The sequence below is a fragment of the Xenopus tropicalis genome, chromosome 4 (genome assembly GCF_000004195.4).
Source record: "Xenopus tropicalis strain Nigerian chromosome 4, UCB_Xtro_10.0, whole genome shotgun sequence".
NCBI classification, from domain to species: domain Eukaryota; kingdom Metazoa; phylum Chordata; class Amphibia; order Anura; family Pipidae; genus Xenopus; species Xenopus tropicalis.
Genome location: NC_030680.2, coordinates 31,263,754 through 31,281,287, shown reverse-complemented (window position 1 = coordinate 31,281,287; position 17,534 = coordinate 31,263,754). Strand labels below are relative to the sequence as shown.

The window sequence follows — 17,534 nt, the reverse complement described above, 5'->3', positions numbered from 1 at the left end:
AAGATCAGTGACAATATCGCTGTATACATCCTACTAAAAGTGAATTTATTGTGAGGGGCGAGGCTTTGTAATGCCCTACTAGGAGAAAATTGCACTTGCCCTTTTATTATAAATGACAATTAAACTGCAGAATTAGAGCACACTATCTAAATGAGTATCCAAATAAAATGTATATACTATTTAAGTTCTCTTTCCATCGTGTAAAAAATCCAAGATGGCTGTGTGTTCCACCATGGAATGCATTTCCACCTTGGAATATTTTCTCGAGAAGCAGGGAGCTGCTACTAATTAAGCAAATAAGTCATATTTATTATCCTGGCTGAGACAGTTGCAACTGGTGATCCCTTTGGTACCTCAGGAGCAGAGCAACAGACTATAAGGGATAACACCAATACAGAGGGTGTTTATTCAATTCCAGCTTCTCCTTTGTTTTTTTTTCCCCCTGGGTGCAAAAATAATGCCTCCCTGGCCAATAAGAGTAATGCTTGATGCAAATGTTATTAATATGGAAGAAGGATAAAAAATATAGTTTTCTTTTCCAGAAATGGAATATGGTATTTTTTCCCAGAAATGTTGGCAACCCTAGCCCTTACACATTTGTAGCTTAATTTGCCCTGTGGCACTACATCTTCAACATCTACTAAATGCATGCTGTACAGAACGCTGTCCTGATTACATGTAAAGTAAATTGCTATCAAGGCAGCATTTCTAGCTGGCTTTTCTAGACGGGTCCCTGAATTTTCCATTTACACAAAGTGAACATGTAGTACTCTCAGATGCCCAGTAGGTGTCATTTCTTGTGAACAACCAAAATCAGATTACTGTGCTGCTGTACAGGAACCACGTTGCACTGATTACAGAGCATACTGAGCATTGTTACTGATGGCACTCAGCTCCATTTTCACCATGCATTTGTGGGTGTGGGAGTCATACCCTACAAAACTGCCTTGTGTGGTGGGTGTAGCGGGGCATGGATTAGCTGAATTACATGTGCAGTGAGCTGAGGAAAAGAAACGCAGGCAGGAATCAATACTGATCTCCAAGCTCTACCCCTCAGTATAGAGAAGTAGAGAAATGAACCGCCCTCTTTGCCTAATACAGCACAGTATGTTAAAGGACAAAGAAACATTTAATAACTCAGTAGTGCCATTAAGGCATAGCGATTAGAAATGCTAAACTTCTGGTCCTGTCAGTGGCCTTCTAGTAAAAAAAAAATGCCCCACCATCTAGCCTTTTTCCCAATTATCCCTTGGACTGGCATTTCAGTGACACAGAGGCCAAAACATTAATAGTGACTGTCTAACTCTATGGTATCATAAAGCAGCCTCTCTGGCATTTGCCAGAATTCACAGATCCAGTCCAGGCCTGGGCACTCACAGTACAACTCACTAGACTTGCTATTATACTGAGCATGTGCCCAACACAAGTTCTTGGCATACTAGGCAAATATGGTTGTATGGCACCCCCTAGCCAAGTACCCTGGCCCAGTGAATTACTTTTATTGAAAAGCCGTTTGGAACAATGAACCTATTAGTGTAGCAGCAGAGTTCTTTCTGTGCATATCAGCATGCCCCTTGTGCTTATGTATCTGCCCATGTACCCTCTGACTCTCCTCCCAATGATTGGTACTAATAGCAACCACATTCCCCATGCAACTGTGCCATCACAGAACTTAAAGTGTAAGAATTGGTAGATATGTTTAGTATTTACATATGCAGCCTGCAGCCCTCCAGCCCAGGGTCCCCTGTGACACCTTAAAATGACAGTGCTGCACATTTTATGATTTGTGGCTGAAAAGGTAAATTGATAGACAGGGCAAGAACAGGAACCTGACTGCAGGATGGCTGGGGCAAAAATGGCAAAAGTTAAATGCCCTCCAGCTGTTAAACTACAACAATGATTGAATTGCTAGCCTGAGGATGTTTTGTAAAGGTGGCCATACACGGGCCAATTTGGAAGCTTATCTGCCTGTGTATGGGCACCACTGACGGGCCTCCCCTACCAATATCTGGCCTGAAATTGGTCAGATCTTGATCAGGCAGGTTTAATTTTCCATTAGATCAGGGACTGCATCAGCTTGTTGATGTGGTCCCTGATCCAACAGCGCCTTTGCCCACTGTATAGCCTGGTATCCCCCACCCGTTGGTGGGCATATTGGTAGAAGATCTGCTGGCTTGGTGACCTCCCCAAACAAGTGGATCTTACAGTGTATAGTAACAATAAATCAGGGGCTTTGACCTTCTGAATAATCCTTGGTCCTTAATTCATGATGCTGTAAAGATGATAAATGGCGGGTAACATGGCAATCCAATTTAAGGAACTCTGTAAACCTTAGGAATTTACCATGAAAGTGCTGTTCCCCTCTGAGCCCCTGTACCTACTAGCCTCCTATTATTTTCAGGGTCTGCTTCCCCTACAATAAAGGGTAATAAGCAGCCATGAACAGATAAGTCTAAGCAACTTTCCAAAATGCATTCACTAAACTTTTTTCAAATGATCTGGTTCTGACTCCTGAGACAATGTATCTGAGGTCAGTTCCCCCTTCATTCCGGTCTGTTAAATCAACAACATTGTTTCAGGAGTAAGAACCAGATCTAATCAGATACTGATTTCAATAGCAATTACAATTACACAAAGCTAGAACCAATGGACATTTATGTCGCATTCTCTAAATATGCCCATAGGTGGCGCCTGTTCCTTTAGTGTTTACTTCCCGCATGGCCCAGGCAGGGTTAATAATGAGAGGGCTGGCCCTGGCGAGGTGCGGCTTTGTCATCGCTTTCTCCTTTGCTTGGCTCTGGTGTCAGTCTGTCCCGACACCCTGTCTGGTACATTAAAAGCACTGCTGCCGAACCCGGTCTGGATCTGTTGCCCTGAGAAGATTCCATAGTGTTACTGAGTCGCAACCGCAGGTAAGAGACGGAAAACTGGGAGTGTGATGTAGCGTGATCCCTTGTTCCTTGATCTGCACCAACCAGGAACTGTCCCTGGATCGGACCAGAACTGAACTATACATGTATATTGGGTCCGGGGCTTGCTGCTCCATCTACACTGTGTGTAAACAACTCTGGGCTGGAGGCAGATGCATAGGAAAAGGGGCAACTGCACCGGGGCGGGGGCAAACACACTACAAAGTGATTATGGAGGTGTAATCAGAGCTAAGTGCTTGTTCCTTATCCCACGGCAGGAATATTGCGATTTACTGCAGGGTCTGTAGAAGGAGGAGGTGGAAATACAAAGGCAGTTGTGCAGCGCAACATGTGCATAGGTGGGAACTGGGCTGAGCTTATTCAGCGCTGTACAAAGTGCACAAAGGTCTATCAGTCTGTGTTACTGTTATTATTAGCCTCAAGCAGTGGTGTAACTGTCTGCTAGCAGACCCAGTGGCTGCAGGACCCACATACCCCTTGGATCCGCCCTCCGGCATGTGCTTGCCCCTAGTGTTCCTATGTGCAGGGATTTGGGTTGAATTTAACAGGGTGTAGAGGGCCCCCCAAATGTTTTTCTGCAGGGAGGCTGGAGATAGTCATGTTACATCACTGGCCTCAACACTGAGTTTATTATACATGTATTACAGGTATGGGACCTGTTATCCAGAATTCTTGACACCTGGGTTTTTCTGGATAAAGGGTCTTTCTGTTATTTGGATGTCAATACTTTAACTCTGTTAAAAAACATCTAAACCTTAAATAAATGCAAGGAGATTAGTTAATTATAAATGTGTTGGGACCAAGTGCAAGGTACCGTTTTATTACAGAAAGAAAGGAAATCAACTTTAAAATCAAATTATCTTATTAAAATGAAGTCAGTGGGTGATGGCCTTCACGTAATTCCGAGTTTTCCCAGATCTCAGACCTGTAACAATTTACACCTGAGACTGTTGCAGGGCCCCAGTCACAACAGACTTGATAGGGCCCCATTATTTATAAAGGGGGACTCTCCAACCTGTGGCCTTTCAGTTATTGAGTTGGCATGCAGCTAAAGGGCAATACTGTGGGCACTATGTCTCCATCTTTCCCTGTATAGCTGATATCCTTCATTCTTGTTGCTACACCTGTTGCCCTGATGGGCCCCTCTTGGTGGGCAGCAGCCTGAAATGAGTGCTGTAAGTGTCTTTTGTTTAAGGACAGATTGGCTCCTGAAAGTTTCTCAGGATACGGGGGAGTTGTAGTGCTGGAGGGCCGCAGATTGGCCAGTTCTGGTTTATTGTTCCTGTCTATACTGTGGAAGGCATGTGAGGAATGTCATGTTGGGTGACTGTCACCAGGCTGCCCTTGGGGCGCACCTTTTTTGCAGAACAGGGCGGAAATCCATCCCCTCAGGTTACTAGAAATCTGACACCTGGAGGGAAGGGCCCGGCCCATGTATCCATCTGTGTGTACAGTCTCTGGGCTTCCCACAGAAACACTGTTGTAAATGGGCCATCGTCCTCTGCCTAATAGGATTCTACAGTTTAATCAGGCGCAGCTCAAATATTTGCTGCTGTCACCTCACACCCCCCCTGGCACCCTGACTGCACTGGAGAGCAAACAGCAATAAAAGGAGCTTTGCCTGCACAAACCCTTATTTAGTGATCAGCGAGGGATAAAACTCATTTAGTATTTTGTCTGGTATTTAAAGGGGAACTTCACCTTTAAATGACCCTTTCCTTTGTTATAGTTAGACTGCTTAAAGCAATGTTCCACTTCATTATTTACCTGGTACGGCTTTGAATTATTAGCTTTTCTCTTATTTCTCTGTCCAGCTGGTAACTAGATATGCCACTTGGTTGTCAGGGTCACTGACCCCAGGGACTAAAAACAAGACTGCAAGGCTTTTACTGCAGTTTCTTATTGCTCCTTTTCCCATTCAGACATAAAAAGCTGCTGCTTATAGAATTTTATACAGGTATAGAACCTGTTATATGTTAAAGAAACCCAATAGGATAGTTTTGCCACCAATAAGGATTGATTATATCCTAATTGGGATTAAGTGCAGGGACTGTTTTACTACTACAGAGAAAAAGTCAGTTTTAAAAAATTGAATTATTTGCTTATAATGGAGTCTATGAGAGATAGCCTTCCCGTAATTTGGAACTTTCTGAAAAGCAGTTTTTGGGATAACCGATCCCATACCTGTACTAGTTTCCATGCCAGAAACGTGCCACCTTAAATTGACCTATTGACTTTGATGTATTTTGCCAGGTCTGGTGTGGTGAGAAATAATTGTTTAGGAGTAAGGGTTCCCACCTGGCTGGTTTTTCACTAGCCTAGCCAGTATTACGGTGTTACAAATTTACTTGCTTTACAGTATTTTCTGGTTAATTTGTAAGCATCTGTCCTTCCTGGCCCGTGACCTGATCACCACTTACAGCTGAGCCTCTTTTCCAATGCCCTGTTATCTTCCCTCCCTTCTAATCAAATATCAACACACTCAGTCCCATTCCACCCCTTTTATGTTACCACCCCTCCCCTTTTATATCAATGATCTGCCACATCATGGTCCTGCCCCCCATCGGTGCAGCCAGAGTTTTTCTCTCAGAAAGGCACCAACCTTATCTGAATGTACAGGCTTTCCAGTACTACAATTCTAATCAGTTTAGCTTGTAGGTTTCCCTTCTATTTGCACAGTTTGGCTGGAGGCAGGACAATTTGATTAATGTGATTTGGACAAATACTGCTGCATCATAATGTAACCAATAGAGAGGCCTGCATGGGTCTAATAGGGTGTAGCTGCAACCTGAGTTATGACCTGCTCAGACCCACTATGGCAACTAGCCCACCCATATACTTATTTAACTTCCTGATCCACAGACAGACTCTTTGATTCAAGTTCTTGAAGTTTCATATTCCAACTGAATCCCTAAAGTTGGATGGAATATGTTCAGGTACAAAGTCTGTTCAAGGTGCAGTTATTTGTTCCAAGCTGGGTGTAGATACTGCAACTGCCTAGGAAATGACTCAAACAAAAAAACTTTCAGTAGACATTGGTGGATTATATGACTTCACTCATATCCTATTATGTATCACTTCCCCCCCCCCCACATTCCTTTAGGGAAATGTAATAAAAGTCATAAACATAAAATAATAAACAATAATTATTCACAACAATAATGCTGTTACAGCATTCCCCCAACAATTCTTTGTTTTTGCTTTTTGCGGATGCCTACAAAACACCACATACCCTGCAAGCCAGCTGTCAGTATGGGCTCCATTTGTCATTAAGGGGCTACTGGGAATGCTTCTGAAGTTAACTTACCAGTGTGTCATCTGATTACTGTTATGAGTATGGTGGCCAAGTGATCTTACCTGATATATATGTACTATGGAAATTTGGTTGATTTGTAATTTTCATCTGTTGATACACCATACTGGTCCGTTCATGGTGCATTAGGCCACAGAAAAGTGAAAAATGAGCCACAACTCTTCACAATCTGCCATTCCGATCATTTGTTTATGGCCCTTCATTTGGTATCTATCCATTCTGTGCACAGACCAGTCAGCAGGGTGCCATGTAGGATCAGTCCATGTATGGCGGCCCTAAAGGAAAACTATAGCCCCAGAATGAATACTTGACCAATTTATAGTGGGACTTGACTGGAGTCTGCCCAGTTTGCTCACCATTTGAGAACCTTGTCAAAGGGGTTTTTCCTGTGTATGACCTCTTGCCCAAGCTGATAGCCTATGGGCCGTGTATTGGCTTTGATGATGTCCTGCCTGAGCCATATCTGATTGTGACTGGTATTAGTCGGCAGGTAGGGAGGAAAATTCCATCGGCTACTTTTGGGATGTGTTCCACAGCCAGTGGCTCTGCATGGAACCTTCATAAGATATAGGGGCTTTTAATTATGTTGTGTAAAACAAAAAAAAGTGACAGCGTTTTTTTCACATGGCAGAGCCTTGCCTTGTGTTGGGAATTTTGTTGCCATTTTTTACACCTCATAATAAGTCTGCCCCTTAATGTTTTGTCATGTTCCTTGGTGGTTACTTATGTATCCATAAACCTCCAACCAATGGGAAATCTTACTGTTCACTTTGCTAACAGATCTTATGATTCAGTAAAAGATTCTTGGTACAAACTACCCATCATTTTTCTTGGAAAACATTTTACATAGATCCTACAGATTTGTATATATCTATTTTACCCTCTTCTCTCAGGGATCCCTTGTTCCACCGTGTGATGGCACATGTGCAGTATAGTGGTATAGCACGTAATGGTAGTGAGTTAACAAGAAATCAAATGCAGAATACATAGAGCAGCCTGTAAATTTGTAGCTGCTGCTTTTCCCTTGGACCAGAAAATCAATGTTATTGTCCCCTTTATATTAGCTTTCCTGTTTTACAAGGTACATTAACTTCAATATCAAGAGTGCTATTATTCTTCATATTCCACATCAGATCATAAATCACTGGATGTTACAGCTCACTTACATACATAAAAGCAGGTTCTGCCTGTGCGTTTCAGAGTACACCAGGGCTTTAACCCCCTCCTCCCCTGTCATGCTGCACATTTTTTTAATGAGAAGCCTGTTAATTTAGCAAGAATCTGCTTGCGTTTTGCTTGAGTTGCATTGACCCCCAGAAAGCTGCTGAGGCCAGGAATCCCACGGCTAATTAATTACTGAAAAGTCTGAGTGCGCCCAGATCTAAAGGATAGGAATAAAGCAATATAGCAGCTTTGTTAATCTTCCTGTGTGTAAACAATTTATCTTGAATTGCATCCGATCCTGTTGAATCTGTTAGTTAATCAAAAGGCTTTATCAAGTTTGGGTTCTGTTCCAATAGTATCTGTACCCAGGAATTATGCTTTTTAGCAACACTGCAGGCCCAACGGACAATTCCTTTTATATAAAGAAAGAGAGGCTATGATTTGTATATGTGTAGATCTTGCATATTTTAAAAGAAATAAATATTACTATGTCACCCGAATAATGGGAAACCCACCCTAAACAGAATGGAGACCCATATTAACGTAACATAACTACGTATGTATTTACTGTATATTGAGGTTCTGTTAAGATTGATTTATATTCAGGATTTCCTATTGGCTCAGACAGGCAGCTCCTAATATGCTGCTGGGGATGATGGTCCACTATGAGTAAAGGCCAGTGAAAATGTGATTTAATTTACAAAAAAAAATGCTCTGAAGGTAACTCCTTGCTCTCTGGCTAAGCTGTGAGGGTCGGCGACTCAGTCTGTAGTGAAATGAAATCGCACATAGAACTTGAGACACCACAGTGCATTCCAATTTTTTTAAGGTACATTTGCCTGTCAGTGATTTAATTGCCTTACTCAATTCAGCCTGTTGAATCAGTGATATGCAAAGGAACCGGAAAGGAAGGTGCATGCACAGTAGGAATCATTGAGTGTGCCTCCATGGTGCTGCGTGTGATGTCACTGCGTCAGGAGGGATGGAGGGAAGGCCGCTTACTGACAGTGAGTGGGGAGTTAAACATCTATTCAGTGCTACCTTCCCAGATAAATACATAAATGTTTAATTTTTTTGTCTTTCTAGCACTTTGCAAATATTATTTAAATGGAAAATCTTTTATTTTGTAAAACTTTTTTTTTTTTTTTTTTAACAGAGGTAAGCATCTACTTTAAATGTACTTTTCGGTTTGAGGCTTTTAAATACAGAGGCAGAATCTATGATTGGACAGGCCTGTACCTGCACTGCTGTAATTTGTCTCTGCCAATCTGTCTGTTTCATAGTTCGACTCCCCCCCCCCCCCACAATCTCACACTGACATGCACAAACACACACTCATCTCACTTTCCTTTAGTATTACTAGTCAGGTAATGGGATTTGTCTCTCTGCCCTCTGCTTTTCTATAATGTAAATACTATGGAATACGAGACATAACTAGCTGCATATGTTATCTCTTCCCTATTGCTTTTTAGCCCCCATCTATGTTATCCCATTTTAGGGATGCACCAAATCCACAATTTTTGGATCTGGCCGAACCCCGAGTCCTTTGTGAAAGATTCAGCCAAATACAGAATCCTAATTTGCCTATGCAAATTAGGCTAAGAAGGGGTTAAAGAGAAGAGAAATATACTTTTTGTTTATGTGACAAAAAGTAATGTGATTTTAAGGATTCAGTTAGGCCAGGAATGTGGATTTGCCTGAATCCTCCTGAAAAAGGCCAATCTTGGCTGAATCCCGGACGAAATACTGGATTTGGTGAATCCCTACCCCATTTACATTTTCTCTTTCTACTTCACTATGTTGTAAGCCCTTCTTGTGTTATCCAATTGTAAATACTTACACAGCTTTGTCACTATGTGCAGTGCTTTGCTTTGTAAACTACAGTGTTTTTCAGCAAAGTATTCATGAATGACTCCCTCCGTTTGTAAGATCAATGCTGACCCACAGCGGAGACCCATTTATTGTGTGACATCTGGGTCATTGATGTTGTTTGTACCTGCCTCTAACACTTTAGGGCAGGGGTACATAGGGAGATTAGTCGCCCAGTGACAAATCTTCTTTGTCGCGGGCAACTAATCTCCCGGCAATGCCATCCCACCAGCTACAATGTAAATCGCTGGTGGGATGGCATATGGGTCGCTGCGATGTCCCCCAGTCGCCTGAAGTTTCCTCTCAAGGCAACATCGGGCGACTGTGGGACATCGCAGCAACGCATATGCCATGCCAATGGCGATTTACATTGTAGCTGGATTCTACACGTGTTGGTAGTGTGCCAGTTCCCCTTAGTCCCAAGTCTATATTCTTCCCAGAAAAAGCTTTTTTTTTGGCATAACAAGCCAGTAGGACTGTGTGCCTTTGCAAATACAGGGTTTTTATGTTTTTTAGTGAAAACTTCACAAGAAAAGATTAAAATAACTCAGACCGACATGTCGGACAATAATTCCAATTTACACTATACAACCAAAATCTCCCCCCCCCCCAAGTCCACTGGCCAAATGTCCTGATGAAGAACTTGACAATTGAACAAAAGCAGTCTCAGTCCTATGAAGAGTCTATGCCTTTGTTGCGGATTCCTGAAGGGGAAGATAGAGAATCAGAACTATTTACATCCAGAAGAATTTGTTGCTCCCCATGGACTGAAGGATCATAATCTAAAGTAGTGAGATTGGCATTTCCAGAAAGCTCCAAGCCCTATGTAAAAACAAAGTCTAACAACAACGTTAAAGATCCTAGAAATCCTGGAAGAAACATAATGTTACCTGAACAATGGCCCCATGTTGGTGATCCCAATTAAGACCACAAATAACTGACATGCCAGGCAACAGCAAACAGAATTAAGGTGGCCATACACATTACAATTACGACCTTCTTGCAGGAAAAATTGTCCGTACCCTCCACTAACGTTCAGGGCTGACTTGTCAGATATGGAGGTAGCCTAACAGTTCAGCCCTAAACGCATGTCTTTGCTTGGGTGCCTTCAACGGTGCCGGATCAAAATCTTCTGTCCTGCTCAATCGATGATACAACCAATGTCCAAGGCTTTTGCCTCTGACATCAATCGCCTCGTCAATCCACCATACACGCACTGAATATTGTATGAAATCTTGTTTCATTCGATAATATCTGTGCATGTATGGCCAGCTTAAACCTTGTTTCGTACGATATTCGGTGCATGTAGTCGGTGATTCGACCGATATCGCAGGAGGCTGCTGATATCGGTCGACTCACCGATCGGGCCGGTTAAAAGATTTTGATCGGGCACCATAGAAGGCGCCTGAGCAAAATCTGCCATCAGGGCTGAATCAGCAGAAGGAGGTAGAAATCCTATTGTTTCGACTTCCTTATCTGCCGTTTCAGTCCTGAACGGTTAGTGGCAGATTGTACGATCTTTCGTGCATGAAAGATCTACAATCGCCACGTGTGTGGCCACCTTATGAGTGGCTAAAGTATACAGGAAATTTGGGGCAGGCTTTGAGACAGAAACAGCCAGATGACTGCAACTGCCCCTTTTTAATGCAGCTGTGCAGCTGTGTACATATTATATTTTTTAGTTTATAGCGACAACATATTGCCATATTGCACAGTGCTTATAGCTTGGTGGATATTACAATCTAAGGTCCCTATAGTTTTAATAGTAGGATTTTGATGTTGGATTTCACCTATATAAAAACAATATTTGTGCTTAGCAGTTGCTGTCAGGTTTATAAATGATCTTCTGTTATGTTTTTCAGTTCTTTCTGGCCAGCAGACATTTCCCTTGCCACTTTACATGCTCCTAGAAGTGAGGAATGCAGTGAATGCTGGGAAAATCATAGTTGACTAAAGAATGGTAGACTTGTGAGTAAATGTGTGCCCTCAGGTTTTTATATTTAGGAGTAAAAGAAGGACTGAATTGGTGGAAAATTGCCAAAACTGTGTGTGAATGTTCAGGTGGGGCATTGAAGGGTGGCAGGATTGTGTGTAGAGGAAAGTGCGGCAGACTGGCAGTAGAGATCAGGTGCTGAAAGGTGGAATTATATGAGGTAACGTGAGGCGGCAGCTCTAGCAGGAGTCCTGTCACAATAAAAGCCTTCTGAGGTGATTTGCTTGAGAAACTGGGTCTCTGTTAATAAAAGTCAGGCTAGTAACAAGCTGATTAAATAATGTGATTTTTTTTTTTTTTTTTTTTGGAATAAAAGGCATACAATGTTTATTCTTTTACATTGCAGTTGACACTGTGATTGTTGATAAAGAACATGGAGTATTAGTAATGTGTAAAGCAAGGGATAAGATGCTGCTTTTTTTATTTCCGGTTTTTCTAAAGCTTGTACTGTAGCAACAGTTGTGTTGACATTGAGGCCAAAAATACTCCCTCTCTCTGCCCTTTCTCAAGCTCAATGGACCGATTTAAACTTAGCAGTTGATGGTGGGGGGTTTGGCATGTTGTCGTAGAGGAAAGCTTTTAATGGAATCTCACAGAACCACAGAGGAATGCCCCCGGGAGGCCTCGTGCATAATATCCCTCCTTTGTGTTTGTTGGCCCTTTATATATTATTTGAAGGGACCACACTGGACAAAGAACACTGACTTGTTTTAAAGGTGTCTAGGGCTAAATAAACGTGTGTGTGTGTGTGTGAAAGAAAGTTTGTTGGTACCAGATAAACATTCACAGACTGTGAGAGAACAACAAGCGCTTATAAAACGTATTCATCTTCTCGTAGGCATACAGTGTTGGGTGCAAGATGTTGTTATTGTGCGTAAATCAGACTTTTTGTAACTACAATTTTTTTTACTACAAATTTTCCTTTATGGCTTTTTATTTATGGCTGCTGTTGTCCATAAGCTTTACTTCAACTGATCCAAATAACATGGCAGCTTCTATTGATATGAGTAAATGAGTATGCAAAGAAATATTGTTCTATGCACAAAATATACCATGCTATTTGTTTTAAACCAGTGGGAACTTATAGGAGCAAACTAAATTTGAAACTGGGTTTGGGTTCAGGCTTTTTAGGAAAATTAAGGTTTATTGATACTACTAGATGTTTCTTGTTTGTTGATTATTTTAAAGATGAAATAAGCTATCTTACCTATAGTTATGGACGTTACAATTTGGTAGGGGGCACAGAGTGTAATCTCCATTTGCACTTTTTAGCCTGCTGAATGAGGTCGTGCAGCCTGTCATTTACTTTGGAATTTGTCTGACAACATTTTATATCCTAAAATCTATTTGTCACTGCAACATGACAGGTGAATTCCATTTAAGTAAATGACCGGCTTCACAGCAAAATTTGGGCACATACACTATTTGTGCCATGGGCCTAACCAGAACGTGCTGAGTGGCACTATAGGCAATATACCTCAGTGACATTTTCATGGACAGCATTTTTCTTTGTGTGATAGTTTATGACAGATTTCACAAAATAGGACACTCAGTATGTGACAGAACACTGGAATGACTCATTACAGAGTTGGGGAAGTCTTTAACTAAAGTTCAACTTGTACACTAGTTTGAATATATAAGAATTTCATGTTAGGGTTTAGTTTTCCTTGAATAAGATCTCCTGTAAAAGTGTAATCTGGGCTCAGTATTACATGGCACCTTGGCTGATGTTGTTGGTGAGTATAACCGCTCCTTCTGTGCCTTCATAAGCCACCTTTTGTATTCAAGCAGAATTTTATTTTAATTATCCTGCTGGCATCCTGCCTAGGTGATGGCTGAGACCTCAGAGGGAAAAGGAGGGGGCAGCTGGAAACTGATTCCATGAAGGTGGACCCACCCTTAACAGTTTCTGTGCCAGAGCTTAATTCTGTGGAGTCAAATGGAATTTACTAAAGGATGGAATGAATCAGTGCTTGCATAGAACAGATTCAGCTGCCAGGACTACCAGTTTACATAAAAAGCCATCTCTGATCTTCTGGCCACAGCCTGAGTCTTTGAATTTGCTGTGGGATATACAAACATTGAGCAATTTGAACAATATTTTTCATATTGTTTGTATGGCAACACGTGCCATAAATTCAACATGTGTTTGACTTTAATTGCAGGACTTTGTATACAAATGCACAGTTTTTCTCTGTTATACTTGCACACGGGCAGCTGAGACATGAGCCGGTTAACCTGCCAGTGTGTTTTGGCACTGTGGGAAGAAACCAGTTATATTGGTGAGTGTATGGCCAGTTTTAAGAACTGCCATATGGATCTACATCAGAAATTTCAACAAAACTCGGAACAATGTTTCTATACTTCTTCTCTATACTGTGGGTTTCGTTTAATTTGTTGAAAAAGGATAAAAGCGGTTTAAAAAAATGATAAATAATTTTTGAAATTTAGATATTTGGTTCTTGCTTGAATAATCTGTTGGAATAATTACTTTTTACCCCCTCCAGGGGTAAAAACAAGTGAGAATAGTTAGGTACTGACAAGCCGTTCACTAAGATGTTCTGGATTCTAAACCTACGTTCAGTTCTGATAAGCAAACCACTGAGTTCCAATTAACTGAATCACAGGATTCTCACCTGCTTATTTAGCATTTACTAAACTCCAGGAGAATGTGCCTCTCCACGTCTTTTTTCCAATACAGTAGATTCTTCTTTCAGTTTTAGGAAAGACACTGGGGGTCATTTATAAAATTTGTGCAGTGTAGAGTTATTTACACATTTGCCCTTCCCATGTTTATATTTATTAAGCTGGACAATATCCTTTCCCCCACCATTTATTGATAGAATGCAGCTCTAACTGTAACAGGAAGAAGTGTAGGAGTAAAAGACAGAACTCTGTCCATTAATTGGCTGATGTGGCCTTGCATGTTTGTGTGCACTGTGAATCCTATGATCCCAGGAGGCAGTGCTTAATTTATGACCTAATAGCACATTCTACTAAAAAAGTATATTTTTATGTAAATGGTTTATTCAAATGAAGCAGGGTTTTACATATGAGCTTGTTTATGCAATATTTTTTTATAGAGACCTACATTGTTTGGGGTATAGTTTTCCTTTAAATATGGCATATTTGTAAACTGCAAATATTTATTTGCATGCCCTGTGTCCGAGTTAAGGTGGCCACACACGTGGCGATTTCCGATCATACAATTGGCCACTAACCGTTCAGGGCTGAAACGGCAGATAAGGAGGTAGAAACAATAGAATTTCTACCTCCTTCTGCCGATTCAGCCCTGAAGGCAGATTTTGATCAGGCGCCTTCTATGGCTCCCGATCAAAATCTTTTAACCTGGCCGATCGGTGAGTCGACCGATATCAGCAGCCTCCTGCAATATCGGTCGACTCGCCGACTTGCCATACACGCACCGAATATCATACGAAACGGGGTTTCGTACGATATTATCGGTGCGTGTATGGCCAGCTTTAAACCACAACTTTGATGGCAGAAAAAATATTTGCTAAACTGATTTTGTTAAACTCGCATTTATATTTACAAAGTGAAACACATATTATTATCACACATAATAAACACGCACAGAGCGTTTAGGGACTAGATAAGCGTTTAGACTGTGTCTAGATAAGCCCTGACACTTGCTTGGAAAGACAACAAATGGATCTTCCATGTTATTCTAGTTGCTAGCCATTATTGGCTGGCATTAGACATCAGACACATTAAAGACAATAAATCTGCAATACTTGCTGGTGCTGCCAATTACCAAGGGATCAGCAACTTATTTCAAGCAGTCATAATTTGGCAGTGACTTTACTCAGTGTCACTAGCTCCTAACTGGACTCTGCCCTACTCACACTGCACACTACACTATGCCTACTCTATAGCCAGTTCCCGGTTTGGCACTGACTGTACAGGGATGCTCCAAATTCAGAATTCTCTGTACAGAATGGCAATTTCCTTCTAGACCTACTGACTGCACTATGTAGCTAACATGTACATGAAAGAAGAGAGACAATGAGCTGTTATTCCTAGTTAACTGGGCAATAAAACAGCAATAAACAGCTATAAACATATTCTGTAGTTGGGCCCTCCCCCTTTTGCCAAAATGGTGCCTATACTAACTCCTGGCCCAATTTTTTTGGTCTCCCCTTGTCTTATAACCTTAACTGAAACCCAGTTAATGAAAATATTATTGTATTATATCAGCACTACAAACTAATTTACCTAGATTTGTTCATTCATAGGGCAGAAAGCCTATGGGGGAGAAAGGCTCATAGCCATTCATGGCTTAGTAAGACGGAAAATGTCTGGCAGGTGTCTATTGTTTGGTGTTGTTCCATGCCGTGTTTGAGCTTGTCATGTGCAAGTCACAGGCATACAAACCCGGCCAAAAGTACAGTCATTGTCTGTATCTTGTCTGGTAGACCTGTAAAAAGAACTCATTGTAGAATGGCTTGAAATATATTAAATAACCACTCTTGTAAGGTGTCACAAGACTGTTCATGCCTAATGAAAAGAAGTGATTTTGAGAATAAGAGCAGTTAGTCTAATAGAAGTCAAACCTGGATGCTGAATATTCAGAATTGGTGAGATCTTGCCATTAACACAGATCCATGATTGACTGCGCTTTTCTGCCTGGCTGAGAGAATTGGATCCACTTCTGTACACCACTCTGTGTGTGTGCACTAAAACCTATAGCAACAGCCAGAGGGTGCGCACACAGAGCAGAGTGGATCCGTGGTTGGCCTGGAAAACGCAAAAACGAACGTTTTCCAGACTGACCGCCGATCCGCACGTACGGAAGCGGATCCGCTTCTCTCAGCCAAAAGCACAGGGCTGAGAGAAACAGATATACACTTCATCTGCCCTAGCCCTAAGAGTCCAGAGGCCAGCTATCATGGTTCCTTCTCAGTCTGAGGAAACCTTTATGGCAGTTCAGATAGTGTTTATGCATCTTTTTTTACTTAAGCCCAGCTCAACATGTTGAAAAGTGCGATATGAATACAAATGAATATTCCCTTAAAAAGTGTAAATCCTCCTGTTTTCTGTCATTGTATTGCTGCTGTTTGTGCCCCCCCCCCCCCCCCCATTTATCTTTTCTGTGCTTGTTTCCTGTCAAAATTGGCGGCGAACACACTGGGCCCATCTCGGGAATATATTTATATTTCCTCCTTTCTCACAATTTCCATCGTGGCATTCCTGTTGGGCAAGGCTGGTAGACAATTTATCTCCTAAACCACCCCCATTAATAAACTCTACATGTTGGTATTATAATTTAGGGGGTGTTTGGGTTGGTTACACACTTGCAAAGTGCATATAGTATTCCAATTAGTTAATGTATAATATAACCTAATTTAGTTTTGCACACAGCAGTGACTCTCCTGTCTCTGGTACTGATTGCCTTGGGAACCTACAGGGAGTCAGTCAGTCTAGCAGTGTTAAAAGATGAGTGAGCAGGGATAATAAGGGATAATGAAGAAAACAACAATCCGTAGAACAGAGACTTGCACTGAATCCAGTGGAGGTTAATGGTAGCTTATTTGTAGCACAGACTCGGTAACTGCATAAAAGAAAGTAACCTGGAAATCTGGGAGACTACAGACTTGGCATCTGTGTACACAAAAGAGTTTTAACACCGCCCAGAGTACATAGTGTCTTGTCTGCCCAACAGCTTAGTGTGTATATGGTGGCCATAATATGTACTTTAAAGGAAAATTGCACTGCTGTAAGGGACACCACATAGCTGTTGACCCAGAGTCAAATGGCTAGGCTTGTGGCTGTTAAATTTGTCTGCATATGTTGAAGAAATCCAGCCCCTCTGGTTGAAAGACCAGCCAAATGGCATCCTGGGAAACCCAGTGATAAACCCACACACTGCTGATATTGTTATTGTCCAAAATAATTTATAGTTTGGATGTGCCATTATGAAACAGATATTAATAAGTTTGTGGCATCACGGAATGGGCACAGGTTCTCCACCCATTAATTCGAGGAATGTCAGAAAGCAATAGAAAGTGGGTATTTTTACACAGTTATTGACTTCAGGGAAATAGGTGGCTTGTGCATGTCTATATGTCATTCTGCCCTCTTTATGTGAAAATGTGGCACTGTCTGGGCGAACAAACATACTGTGATATCCTGGTGCAACTTTCAGTTATATCAGAAATTGGTGGATATGGGAATTTGTGGCTTGTCAGATATGCACATAAGTATGACCTAACCTGATTTCTGTGCAAATCCCATTGCATGTTTG

At 41.6% G+C, this 17,534-nt stretch overlaps 1 protein-coding gene across 3 annotated transcripts in view; it reads left to right on the top strand.

Annotated features, from left to right (window-relative positions):
• The first annotated feature begins 2,727 nt into the window (after nt 1-2,727).
• cd151 (CD151 molecule (Raph blood group)) overlaps nt 2,728-17,534 on the top strand; it is a 28,052-nt gene continuing 13,245 nt past the window's right edge. Inside the window, exon 1 of one of the 3 annotated variants that reach the window (XM_012960584.3) lies at nt 2,728-2,912. Coding sequence is in view for 1 of the 3 variants with exons in the window: in XM_031899830.1 (XP_031755690.1) it covers nt 11,234-11,244 (11 nt within the window). In the remaining 2 variants the exon portion in view is untranslated. 3 annotated transcript variants of the gene reach the window in all.